This window comes from Rhipicephalus microplus, unplaced genomic scaffold, assembly GCF_043290135.1.
Source record: "Rhipicephalus microplus isolate Deutch F79 unplaced genomic scaffold, USDA_Rmic scaffold_21, whole genome shotgun sequence".
In the NCBI taxonomy this organism is placed as follows: domain Eukaryota; kingdom Metazoa; phylum Arthropoda; class Arachnida; order Ixodida; family Ixodidae; genus Rhipicephalus; species Rhipicephalus microplus.
Window position 1 is genome coordinate 3,636,330 of NW_027464594.1, and position 13,788 is coordinate 3,650,117.

Consider the following 13,788-nt stretch of genomic DNA (forward strand, 5'->3'; position numbering starts at 1 on the left):
GAAAGATCACTCCCATAACCGATGGCATACAACCGGAAAAATTCGTGTTGAGCCCCCCTCTCCTCCAAGACAATTCGGGTACGAGCGCATTAGTAAATGTTTTGAAAACTTTTAAGAAAAATGGGTGCGGCCTAGTGTACGCCTTTGAATTGCTAAAAGAACAATGTATTCGGTTTGTTGACCTAGAAATTAAGTTGCGTCTTTTTCACGCTTAATCGAGGTATCACCCCAGTTCCAAATAACCTTTGCCAAGCTACCATTCGGCACATTCGAAGACAGTAAGGAATGCGATCGCAACTTCGTGCATCAAGGCCGCCCTCACGAAATCGTGCGTATATTCCATGAATGAGAGCGTTTCCACGCATATTGAGTGCTTAAGGGGAGCTGGTTATCCAGATGAATGTCTGCTATTGGCTGGTGAAAAGAATCGCTGAGAAGTGAAGAAAACAATAAGCAGCACATAAGAAGAGTACAGACAAGTTGAGGGTTAAAAAGAGCGGACAGTGGTCATTCCTAATCTGCATAACATTTCACATCAGTACAAAAAAGTTGCATTAAGGTATGGGGTGTGGGTTGCTTTTTTCAGCCAAAAACAAATTGTCGAACATTTGCTTGGCAGTAGAAACGTTAGCCAAAAAGAAAAAAACATGAAGAAAGCAGATGGATGTTACATAAAACAAGGTCGGAGGTTTGATGAGTGCAAAAGAAGATCTCGTGTGTGGAATTCTTTTCACATGTGGAAAGAAATACGTCAGTCAAACAGGTCCTTGCCTAAATGTGCAACTCCGTGAACATGAGAGTTCACTAAAGGGGGCCCCATACTCGCACTTAGCGATGCACTGCAAGGAGTGCACTTGCCAACCAAAACTTTCTGACACAGAAATAAATGACAAGCACAAGAAGCGGTCGACAAGAAGCATAAAGGAAGTGTTTGGAATTAAGAAAGGAGGTCACAAGTGCGCCAGCCAGGGATCTGTTCAGATCATGTATTTCCCTTTTTGAACATAACATGACTCGGTGCACTTGTTTTTCTTTTAGGGGAGAGGGGGCTCGTGGTGCTTTAACACATGTTTTTTTCAGATGTATGCCATATTGGCTATGGGAGGGGCCTTTCGTTGATTCACGCTATTTATGATAATGGAGGTGGTTTGTGGTGACTTGCATACATGTTATGCATTTATAGGAGTGTTCTTTTCGAAATAAAGGAGAAGGAGGAATGAAAGAGGAAGGACAGGGAGGTTAGCCAGTTCTTTTCGAAATGAAAAATTTTTATTTTCGAAATAAAAATTTTCAAATGCTAGTAGGCACTCCATCCTGTGTCCCTTCTGGTCCTTTCTAAATCTTTGTACATATTGGCGCTTGTTTCGTCACGAACTTTCTGTATGTTTCGTGCAGGTTATATGCAAGAAAATGTGATATTCTTGTAAGTTTGCTCTCTCCAACTCCTGTTTATTCAGACACTATGACAATCAATGTCAGGTACAAACCCCCACTTGGCAACTACATTCTTGTCAAGCCACTGAACCTAATACAATATGTCACTCAGGTTTCAAAAAAAGGTGCGTGTTTCATTACTCTCTTGTATTATGGAGAGAGAGAGAGCATTCGGTTTGCCCACCTGATCGTGAAGGAGTGGAGTGGGTAGGCCGGATTGGGGCGTACGAGTAGTGGCACGTACACCTTGGACCGCGGGTAGACCGGCCCCTGGGGCACTAGCAGACATACAACACCATCGCCACCACTCAGTTCCTCGTAGCTGCCATGTGCCACGGACAGTGGAAGCCGCCCCAGGGACAGGCCCGCCCCGCTACTGGGCACTGACCCCGTTGACAGTCGCAGTGATTGACCCTGGCATTCCTGGGAGATGCTGCTCCGTACGAGGGCGTACCTAGGCAAGAGAAAAATTAGAGTAAGGAGACGAATTTTCGCGCATGCTCCAGTCACATGAAAGCACAATTCTGACCTGAGAATATGGGATATGACGTTTTCACTGTGAGAATAAGCATGAACGAGACCGAAAGCCATGCAAAAATATAAACAGGACATTTAGACACAATGTTAAAAAAAAGATGAAAAGAAACTGACATGGTTTTGGCTCATGTATGTCCTATTCGCACTCTTCTTTTCTAAAGACGATAGTCTTTCTTAGGATACTTCAACGCAAATATTTTTGTTCGTCTGTCTGTTCGTTTGTGTGTTTGTCAAGCAAGACAGTGCAAGTAGGACCACATTTGCAGCACCCGCCAACATTGCCCAGATTTCTACATTAAAACATGTGCGATGGTCGATTTAAAAGCAAATGTTGCGCATATCTAACGTCAACACGCCGATACTCAGCAGCGTGTTTCTCTATACTAGGACAGGCATACATAAATAATGCTAAGAACTGTAGCATTTATTACGCTGCGCTGACAATGCAACGCTATGCAGGAACAAGTTTCCTGCGCTTTGCTAAGACGATATGGTGCTGCCACCTACTTTGAATCTGCAAAAGGTAGCCTCCAAGTTTTGTATTCTGAGATTACCGATCGATGGCGCTCATGTCTTACGCAGTGCCTCCAGAATCCTATTCACCGATTTTCACACGCGAAACATCAATAAATGGTTTATTCTATTCACTCTCTCCAGATGACATTTGCAGTCGGACATGCAGATACGGGGCCAATTTTTTTATATGACACCTTAATTGCATAGACTGATGATCATCCTATGCTAGCACAAAAATGAGCCAATATACTAATTTTGAGTTTAGCAGACACGAAGACATGTGTGGCATTAGGATTGCTACAACTGCATGTGATTGCTCGCGTGAGCATGCAACGCAATGGGCATGAGGAGTCTGCTTGCATTTTCGCTTATGTGCTTTACCATTTGGGCAATTTGGTGCACCACTGAACGTTGTTGGTCAGAAACTCACTCCAGAACCAGCGCTACTTTTCAGCAGACACTACTCTGAATGGAAAATTTTCTTGCGCAATAAGTATAAGGACCTTCATGTTTACTTGCAATTAATTTTTCAGTTTCTAAAGTCTTTTTGTATCACACAATAGTGACCTCCTTAATGTTATGCATACCGCATGTCAATAGTTACCCTTTCACAGCTACGTAAACTATGCAAGGTTGTGAGAGCAAAAGAATGAAATACTAGCCAGTTCTTGCATACGAAATCATTCGCTGCGTACGAGCTGTACAGTTAATTTCTGCATTATCGCAACAAGTTGTTTATTGATAACCCTGGTAGTTCCTCACTACTATGGAAAACTAGTTAACGAAATTCTTTGTGAAAAATGTTGAAGCAATGTGCAATTTTCAAAATGTACCATGAGAAGTTCTCCATTCATGTAAACGCAACATGCTAGTCATAAAAGCAGAAGGGAAAAGTTGAACATGAGATGCAGGTTATTTGCTGTTATCACTTTATGACTAATTCTTTAAAAAAATGTCTTTTTATATAAAATCTTGGTTTAGCTTATATAAGCTGTAAGACACGGTTGAAAGATGTACGGATTTTAGGCAGAAATCACCAGTTCATCCATCCAATACACATGTAAGGAACTGCACTGTTTCTCAGAACAAAGATGTTCTAAGATATTAGTACCTCACCCAACCTCGCGCTCTTACTGCTTTCATAGCAATTTTTTTCGCTTTTGCTTTTAATCTCACAGACTTCACAGCTTAAGCTGCTTGAGTGCCCCATGAACAATAGACTCAAAGAAGTTTGCTTACTTGAAGCTGGTCATTTGAAGTGGGAATACCAGACAAGTGGGACTTCAGCACTGACGAAAAGCCACGGGAATGCACCCACGTGGCACGTTGAAGCAGTTTTTACCGCAGTGCTACTCGACCTCATCTGTGGTGGAGCATGACCTGATGCTGCAATGATCTGATGTGGTAATGCTCCAGCACGTCTCGAGACTTATGCATGAAAAAGCCTAGCTAAGCAAATTGATCGGCTTCTCCCACAGCTACCTTCTAGAACAGCCACATGACTGGAATTTACTCGGGCCTCCCGTCACATTCCATAATGGAGAAAGATAACGCTCGGGGCATGTTGAGCTCAACTGTGGGGCCTTTTTGTGTGACCAAAGGCGACATGCCCTGTCAGAGTGCTCCAGTGTGACGAAATGCATCGATTAAGCAGCGCAAGCATGGCAGATTGATGGAACACATTGAGTCAACAACCTGCACTTAGTTGCTCAGTGAGAAATGTGTAAAACGCAAATGATGACTGACCGGAGGGCGATGGTGGGCCGGTGGGCCTTATGCGCGGCAGCCCACAAGGGCGGCCACCATGCAGCCGGCAGGGTGAGCTCAGCCAGGCAGGCCCCATCACGGTTCGGCTGGCACACACTGACCAGCTGCTCGGGGCCCAGCTGAGCATAGAGGGCTACACACACCGACGGCCCACCCACCTGCAGCACACATATGCAACTATGTACACACCACGTCAGTGACAACAACGTCGACGTGCATCCGCAATATACTTCACTGTCATTATCACTATTATTATTCTTAATAAAACAAGTAAGTCAATGTATCTCTTGTGAAAAGGTTAAAGAATACAAAGCTGAAGTAAGTAAATGTATCTCTTGTGAAAAGGTTAAAGAATACAAAGCTGGCACTAAGTCCTGCAGTGCTTCAAAGAGTGAAGCTGGACGATCCTGAAGTCTTATACGGTTGCTTCTAGGCTGTTGCTAGGCTTTAGCTAGGTGGTGTTATGTTGTTACTAGGTTGATTCTCAGGGCAAAAAGGTTCGAAGTAAACCACAGGTACAATTGACTCGAATCTCTAAAGTTCAGAGACAGAAACCAAGCACTCGCACCTCCCATAAATGTACGGTCACATCGTCGTTCATGTAGGGCTACCACCACTTCAGGGCGTTCTCGCAGCCGCCATTGCCTATCCCAATTCGAGTATCCTCTCGTACGTACCGCTGAAGCAGCCATTTGCTTCAGAGAAGAATCTGTACAGAAGTACAGGCACTTCATCGAAGCTGAACATGTAGTCACGATGATTATCACTTGGTTAATGTCAGCAGTTTATTAAAGCTTTTCTTATTTACTGGGTATGTGCATGGGGAGGGGCACAAAACGATTTCCTTACATTCACTGAATATGGGGCGGTGCCACAATGAACCTTTGCCTGCCCCATGAAGCTTTTGCCTGCGCAACGTTTTGCCAGAAATCTTCGTTGGTGTTGGCAGCCCCTTTGTTCCAGGGGACCAATGTTTAGTGTGGGAATTGCCCTATTTCTGCGGCCCACATCCATTTTAGTTTCTTGTACCCACCATTTTACACACTATAAAGCTTTTAGAGTCAGCCTAAACAGCTTTGTCATTGAAACCGTAAGGCTTGGCTGACCATGCTGGGGTATTATGACAATACAGTCAAACTCCTTCATAAGAGACACTGATATAAAAGACAAATGGTTATAAGAGACACCAAAGTGCCTACAGCCAAGTGCGGGTTGATAAGAAAATGCATGCAACATACCCCGCTTATACAAAACATCTCATATAAAAGACAAGAATTGCTGCTTGGAGCATGCCTCTTATATAGAGCTTTAACTGTAATATTAGGTAAATGCTTGGGTTTTACAATTGAAAAACCTGAGATAAGTGGCAGGCTCTGGAAATTTCGACTACCCGGGGTTTCTTTAAATGTGCATCTAAATCTAAGCACACAGGCTTCTACCATTGCGCCTCTATGAAAATGTAGCTGTCACTGCCGTGATTTGATCCCACAAATTTCGAGTCAGCAGTCAGCATCATAAACACTACGTTGCCGTGGCGTGTGGGAACTACAACATGCACAATTCTTGAACGCATTGACAATATAAAAAAAAATCCTAGCCTTGTGCTCCCGATTTATCTTTTAGATGAATATTGTTCCATCAGAACAATGAGCCTAAGGTGGCCGACTAATGTGAGCAATATATGCTTTATTATGAAAGAACATTAACGGAGGGTGGCTGACCAACAGACGTGCATCTATTCATGGGCGTTGGCAATATTTTGCCTTACACCTTGCGAAACTGTGTTGTATGGCAAGTGCTCAAGGGGAGGGACAAGTGCTTCAGTGGACCAGTTGCTTCTTCTGCGCACCCCTGTCGGGAACGTCTGTTTTCTCTCTGCTCATGCACAACCTATTGGTGCTCTTCCTCAGTGGCTGTCATGGATGTCCTCAACCAGTGTAAGAGTACAAGCAGCTAGCAGTTAAACTCCAGTATACTTTGTGGACCCCTCCATATTACATCTAACACCTGAATGTAAACATTCAACAGAAGTATGTCTGGTTGGGTATGAAACTGGGAGATAATTTAGACTCCGACCAAAAGTTTTGAAGAAACCCGACGTTTCGAAACCGACTTGGTTCCTTCCTCAGGGGTGACTGTGGAGACTACGTAGCAGCGGAATCTTCAAAGCACTTGCGGGACAGATAATCAAACATCAACCGCTCTCTCGGAACCCTTCCCCTAGTGTATACACATGGACTGCACTCCACAGCAAAACGAGAGAGAGGGGGGGTCATTATCCGCCCCGCGAGTGCTTTGAAGACGCCGCTGCTATGTAGTCTCCGCAGTCACCCCTGAGGAACAAACCAAGTGGTTTCGAAACGCCAGGTTTCTTCAAAACTTTTGGTTGGAGTATAAATCATTTTCTTACACCTAACACCTCGCTGCTTCTGGTGCTTGGATTCAAGTGAAAACAGGTTGCAGTTTGGAAATGAAGTTTCTTAATGTCCTCAGTATCAACAGCAAGTATGCTTTGTTCAGCTGAAGTGCTCCCTCTCATTATCAACTGCCACACACTGCAGTTTGTAAACGTTAGTGAGCAAGTTGGTCAGCAAGAACTTAAACTGTGCTTTTTTGTAAGGAATAACTAGTAGCAACAGGGTGACAGACCTACCTTATGAATTTCACAGGATTTACACATGCACTTGTATAAGAGCAAAAAACAATGTAGTGCAATATACACATGGTTAGCTGAATCTCTGGAATTTTGATAGCCAGCGAAACTACACTGTTCCTACGTGCTGGTAGAGCTCTGGTCTTGCAAAATGATGGACGGCCAAGGGTGCCAGATGTCCGACTTCGCTCTCCTTTAAATGTATTCAAAATCTGGACATTAGAGTGAACAAACTGACCTTTGTGTACAAGAGAAGCAGTGTTGTATTATACTAACACACTCCAAATCGGGTACAGGCTTCGCACATCATAAATATACTACTAATGCAAAAGGTGCAGCTTTTGAAACGTGCCACAGAAGAGAAAATGTCGAATTGTTATAAATAAGACATATTTTCTTCCGCTGTACTATATGTCTGTACATATTACTATTATCTACTGAATGTGTTCATACACACTATGAATGAGTTGGCAAGCCAGAGTGACTGTGTTACATTATCTCATGGCTGTCTTCTGCTTATCGTAATTACTCGAATCTAACGCGCACCTTTTTCCAGTTAAGCGAGTTCATAAATCGCATGCGCGTTAGAATCGAGTACGAACAAAAAAATTACGGTCAATCTATTGCCTTCGGCAAATCCAAAATGGCCGCCCCCTACGTGCGTCGGCATGGCGCGTCGGCCATTTCTGCCTATGTGTTTCCCATGTGCGGCACTTCATACGTGTGCTGAGGAGTACGTCATCTAGTAGTGCATTAGCATCGACGGCGTGGAAGGGCCGACTCCAAAAACTCGAGTGCACCACGATGCCGCTTTTAAAAGAAAAGTCATCGCGTGTGCAGAAACGGACGAAAATCGGGCCGCATCGCGGTCGTTCGGAGTTCCCGAAATGTGCGTGCGGGACCGGCGGAAACAAAAGCAGAAGATTGTCGACAGCAAAACTTCATGCAAAGGCTTCAGTGGACCACAGCAGGGTCGGTTTTCGCAAATTAAAGAGCTGCTCGGCGAGTATGTGCTTGAGCAGAGAGCGGCAGAGCGGTCCGTGACGACAGAACTGCTCCAAGTGCGGGCTATGCAATTAGTCTTAGAAAAAGGTCTAATGCGAAGCCAGTTTAAAGCGAGCAGGTGCTGGCTAACTAACTTTATGAAAAGGAAAGGCTTTTCCCTCCGAAGGGGAACATGCATATGCGAAAAGTTTTGCGGAGGAGTACGATGAAAAGCTTCACAGTTTTCAGAGGTTCGTCCTAAACTTGCGGCGCAACAATGGCTACCTGCTTGGACAAATCGGGAATGCCGATCAGACGCCTCTTTACTTCGACATGCCTGGCACCACAACCGTTGAGAAAAAGGGGGCGAAGCAAGTTCACGTGCTGACATTGGTCCACGGTAAAACTACAGTGACGGCAATGCTTTGTTACACGTCAGATGGGCACAAGCTTCGCTCGTACCTCATATTTAAATGGATGACGCTCCCGAAAGGAGTCGTTTTTTCGAGTGGTGTGATCTTGTGGGCCAGCGAGAAAAATGGATGCGCGTTGCAATCGATGTCTTACGTTGTTTTTTTTTTCGTGGTTTAAATCGGGTGTGCGTTACAATCGAGGGCGCGGTAGAATCGAGTAAATACGGTATAACTAAGCTTAGCATACCAGCATACCAACGAAACAGTAGCATCAAAGCCTAACTTCTCGATTAAAAATATGTAACAAAAATAACTAATTCTCTTTTGCTGAATATGCAAATGTGCCATTTGTACCACACAAGCGTACTAAGTACACCGTTAACTAGAACAGTGCGTGGGTATTTTCAAGCCAATTAGAAAATTGATGAACAAGATGACAGCTAGGCTAGTTGGTAATAGCTCTTAAACATCTTGATATCAGTGTGAAATATGGCATGGGCAAAAGAAAATAGGAGAAACTATAATGCTCAACTCGCAACGCATATATTTTGTTTGCAAATACACGCACACATATGTAGTACTGCAAAGATCTCTATTTTTTCTAGAAATGTGTTTCGAATTTGTGACATGAAAAGTTACATGTCTAACTTTCTATGTTATCTCCCCACCCCCTTATGTAATACCCCAACAGGGGCCTTTAAAGAAAAAACGAATCATGATGATGAACTTGTCACCCATGTGAACACACCAGACATGACATCAGAAGGCAAACACTCTGAATCCATAAAAACCAACATGTATACGAAATTCCAGTCCCTTCCATGTAAACAGCTGCAAAAGAAGATCGCTTTTTGCGACCCTCAGAATAATAACGATGCTTTTTGTGGCTGTTCATGTGGGCGTGATGGAGTTTTATTTACTCGTTATTAGCGTTTTGGATTCAGTATGGTGTCCTCTGATGTCATGAGTGAAGTGGTCGCATGTGTGGCAGGTTGTCGCTATACAAGTGTGCTGGTATTTTCAAATAAACTACAGCTGTGAAATCAGCATTGCAGTTTGTCCTATTTTCTATTGTATGCGTGTCGTAATTTCTGTTGCTTTGAAGATTTTTAAACAATTCACGTCAGTCTTCCCTAATGGGCCTCTACAGTGTGCGACTTACCTCGGAGCCAGTGTGGAACAGGATGCGCAATGTTGGCTGGTCTCTGCGGGGTGCCGGTGTGACCAAATGGGCCGTCACATCCCCCATGGGCTCGGGACCATCTGACGACGAGCTGCTTTGGTTCCCCACCGAGGCTAATGGGCTAGTGGCGTACACAGTCTGGCGCACAGAGAACGGCCCAAACTGTGCCACCACCGTGATGCGACTCGAGAACGTGAGCGCGAAGCGTCGCGAAGGCTCGGCCGACGAGGCCTCCACACCCGTGGGTTCATCTGGCGAGCTCAGGAAGAAAGCACCTGTTGCATCCCCGGGGTCCAACACCACTTCAACACTGGCTGCCCACAAGCACCGCACTGCAAAAGATCGTGTAGATTAAGGATGACTCAAGCCATCAGCCATGTGAACTACAGCCAGACCCCTTTATGAGAGACACATGATGTAAGAGACAAGTGGGTAAAAGGACACCAGTGTGCCTACAGTAAAATACTGGTCGAGAAGAAAATGCATACGAGGTACCCTGTCTATAAAGACAGAATTGCTGCCCAGAGCATGCCTCTTGTAAAGGGGTTTAATTGTATATATATCCTTAAGGAAGGAGTCATAATATATGTAACCTGCGATACAAAAAAGTTCAAAGTAACAAGTTGCTATATCGAGGTCACTAACTTTTTTTGTTAGTGATCCTTCCAATCACGTGTATAGTGCAGAGAAGGCATTTCTGACTGTGCATGTGTAATTTTTCATCTCAGTTTTAGTTTATTTAGGTGCAAGTTCTTTTGGTGTTTCATTTTCTTATTTATTAAGTGCTTTAGTGCATGAATAAACAGTGTGAGTCTCCTCTAGTTCTCATAGCCTTCCTTGTGAACACGTCCTGCTTTTGTGCAACCTTCACCTTCAAGTATTCATAAAACTCTACAGTCGCATCAAGTTGTACTGAAGTTCAAAAACATTCAAGCCCTTCGTAAATTATTATTTCACAAATTCAGTTTCTCAGGTCGAAACTTATGTGAAGTCATTTAATTGCACCCCGTGCTTGTGTGTGGGTGGCGCAAATGGCTCAACAAGTCACCTCTCACCTTGCAAAAAAAAGCTATTTCTTAAACTGACTATTTGTGCATCAATTCTGAGTGTTCACATTAACATACTTACGCATCTCTTATCAACAAGGCCAAGTTACTGCACACGAATATAAAGAACCATTATGGTGGTCAGAAGTCAATTAAAAATACATAAGCAATAGTTTTTTGCCCTCATGTTAAATGAAGAGCAATGTCACAGCACAAACCTTCATAAATCGACGAAATCAATATTTGTGTGCAAGTTACACGGGGTTTAGGTAAAAACCAACGAAGAATGCCACTCCCAGAGTTGAAATCAGTAAAAAAATTATAAATATGCCTTGCAAATGTGGCATACTTCCTATTATGACCATTAGGTGACATTCACAGGTTAGGGTGCCATATCTTACTCATAATTTCATCAGATTACTGATGCCTAAATTCCACGAAAACTCACCCCACACTCCAGCTAGCTAACTTTATTTATTGCTTCATGCTGTGATTATGACAAGCAAAATAACTGTGTAGAATATGCAGTCAAAAATATACAAATAAACGAGTGCATATGAAATATGATGTAACACAAAGGCGATCATTCACAGTTTGTGGATATTTGCTTTTATAGGCCATATCATGCACAAAACTACATTTGCTTAAATATGATGTTTGAGGGACCATAATTATAATTATGTAACAGTTGAAATGTAACAAATTATAGACACTTTTTACGTGTATATGTGGATCATAAGTGAAGGGATGTCCCTTAATTGATGTAGTACATATATGTGGCTACTTCAGTAAGCATTATATTACGCGTGCTATCATTGGTCAGCCTTCAAGAATATAACATAAAAACACTGTTTTAGCACGAGTGACAGTTCAACAGTAATCTTTAAACCAGCTGAAATAATTGCATGCGTAAACTTCAGCGCAGTGTCATTTGATTCACGCCAAGTATTAAGGTCCTTGTTGTACGCAGCGTACTGTGCTATTATCATTAGGTGAACTCGTAAAACAACTGAAATGAAAAGCTGTTGCATGACGACTGTCATGTCAGCTTCACAAAGCAGCCAATAGTTTTATTTTCTTTATTTAACCACGTGATAAAACACATCACCTACGTGGTTTGGTGTGAAGGGAAAAAAGCTGCATGTGACAACTTGACGAGCCCCTTCACGCAGAAAAAAAAATCTAAGTTACAAATTTTTTCTAGTTACCGAACAAATTAAGTTCTCTCGGTCGATCGAGCGATCATGGGCAAGTTAATGGGTCACTGTAGCGTGCATAACATTATTCATTCTAAGAGTCCGGATCGAGTATTTCGGTTCCCATACCAGTAGCCCGCCCCCACAGCACCGAATTAAAACACACGGCTCGGACTCTATCGGGATTTCAAAGCACGGCTAATAGCCGCCGGATGTCCAGTGCAGAAAGGACAGACGCGGACAGCTGCTTCGAATAGCTCCAAGTCAGGGCCGCGGCCAACCGACGCCAACAGGCCGACGCGAGGCGCAATAAAAAGCCATAAATTCTCCCTCATTGCGCTCGGAGACGTACGAGCGCGCGCCCGCCAAGCTGGCTCCGCCACTAAGCACAAGCCCTCTCTCACTTCCCTTTAAAAATGGCCACCCTATTTTTGGGAACCCATAGAAGGGAAAAAACGCGTCGCCGCACTTCCGAACCACGTTGACAGGGTCGGCAGTACGCGGTGTCGACGAATGTCACGCACCGCGCCCAACCCCGAGTCAGAACTCGGCCCGGATGCGCGTGTTTATTTGCGTCGCTATGTCGGCGCCGGCGACACGCGCTCCTCGGAAGAGGCCTGCGGATCATTCGCTTCCGTCGCCGTGTCTCAGTTCGCCACTACTTTTCTGTCGGGAATGCAAGGCCATCATTTCGCAGGAAGTAGGCAAGAGTGAAAGCAATGAGCTGGTTATTACGAGGGGCGAGCGCCGGACCCTAGTGGACACACGCACGGCGGCGAGAAAGCACATGTCAAAAGCAAAATCATCGTTCACTACCGAAAAATGGCAAATCGCGATCGAAGGCGATCGTCTCCTGTACGCACGCCTTTGATCGCCATGTAACAAGAATTGAGTAGTTGGTGCGCGACACGGCGAGCTGATGCCGGGTCTCTAACACGGCGTGTGTTGCTTGCAATGAAAGCTCGTCGAAACGGCATGCGAGTCACGTCGACGCGGAGCCCGAGGTCGGCACCTGCCATCTACGTACGTCAAAACCTATGAGTGCGCGCGCGCTGCTTGTACCGGTACACTGCCGTGATTCTGCGTGTGCTGGGTTACCCGTCACGTTCATAACCTATCAACAGAACAAGCCAATGACGCTTACTGCAGGCGCGCGCGGGGAAAACGCCCATACACAAACATCGAAGGCCAGCAGTGTCACGCAAAACAAGGCCGCGCTATCCGCCGCGCCGGGCTGCGCAGGCAAACGCCAAAACAGCGAATTAGCACTCACCGGCACAGAATATCCAAACCAGGGCTTTCCAGTGTTTCATGTCTACAGGTTCCCACAGCGAGGAGCCTCGCTAAAGGTCCATTTCTACCGCGAACATACAAAAGAGAGCCCCTTTATCGACTGAGCGTCCGCCATCGTGCACCGATGAGCGTCTGCATCGGCTTTCCCACAATGCACCCGAGCATCCAGCAGCATCCTTCGGAGAGAAGGCGCGTCGCCCCTCCCATAGCGACACACTTCACTCGGTCGACGCGACGTCGCGGCGTTTCACTATCGGTCCAAACAGCTAGAAATCACGCCAAGGCTAGTTTCTACTCTGACCGCTATGCACAAAACAGTGACATTTTTAGCTCCAAGAGTAGCGCTACTTATCGACTATTCTAACGTAAAAGTTTGCAAGCAGCGCTATATTCAACTAATTTTAGTTGTAGCGGTAAACTTTAAAACTAAGTGCGTCTAACCACGCCTAATTTTGCGTTAATGGTCACACGCAAGCACTTGTGTTGTCACTACGCGAGGATTGGTCGTTTCTGAGTCGCGCCCTTTTTGATCTGGGCAGAACGCCACTCTGGATTTGTATCGATCAAGGATAAACCAACCCTGCGTTCTGCTGTATTTTCTTGCTGAAGGCGAATGCCACATAAATACGCACCATTGGCTACAGCATCGCCCTCTAAAGGCGTGCTCATCTGGGACAGTCGAGTTTTGTATCAGCAGAGCGGCCTGATTAAAAAGAAGCTCTGCAGTCTTCGCTGCTTTTGCAAATGGATTGAGGTTCTTGAAATA

General features: G+C 44.8%; 1 protein-coding gene across 1 annotated transcript in view; it reads right to left on the reverse strand.

Annotated features, from left to right (window-relative positions):
- Positions 1-13,166, reverse strand: part of LOC119173215 (transmembrane protein 132C dtn) — a 60,986-nt gene extending 47,820 nt beyond the window's left edge. The window contains exons 1-4 of the mRNA XM_037424166.2: positions 13,003-13,166; positions 9,467-9,819; positions 4,234-4,412; positions 1,619-1,888 (exon numbers count right to left, since the gene is read on the reverse strand). Coding sequence (XP_037280063.2) covers positions 1,619-1,888; positions 4,234-4,412; positions 9,467-9,819; positions 13,003-13,042 — 842 coding nt within the window. The 5' untranslated portion in view covers positions 13,043-13,166. The remainder of the gene's footprint in view (positions 1-1,618; positions 1,889-4,233; positions 4,413-9,466; positions 9,820-13,002) is intronic.
- Between the last annotated feature and the right edge of the window lie 622 nt (positions 13,167-13,788).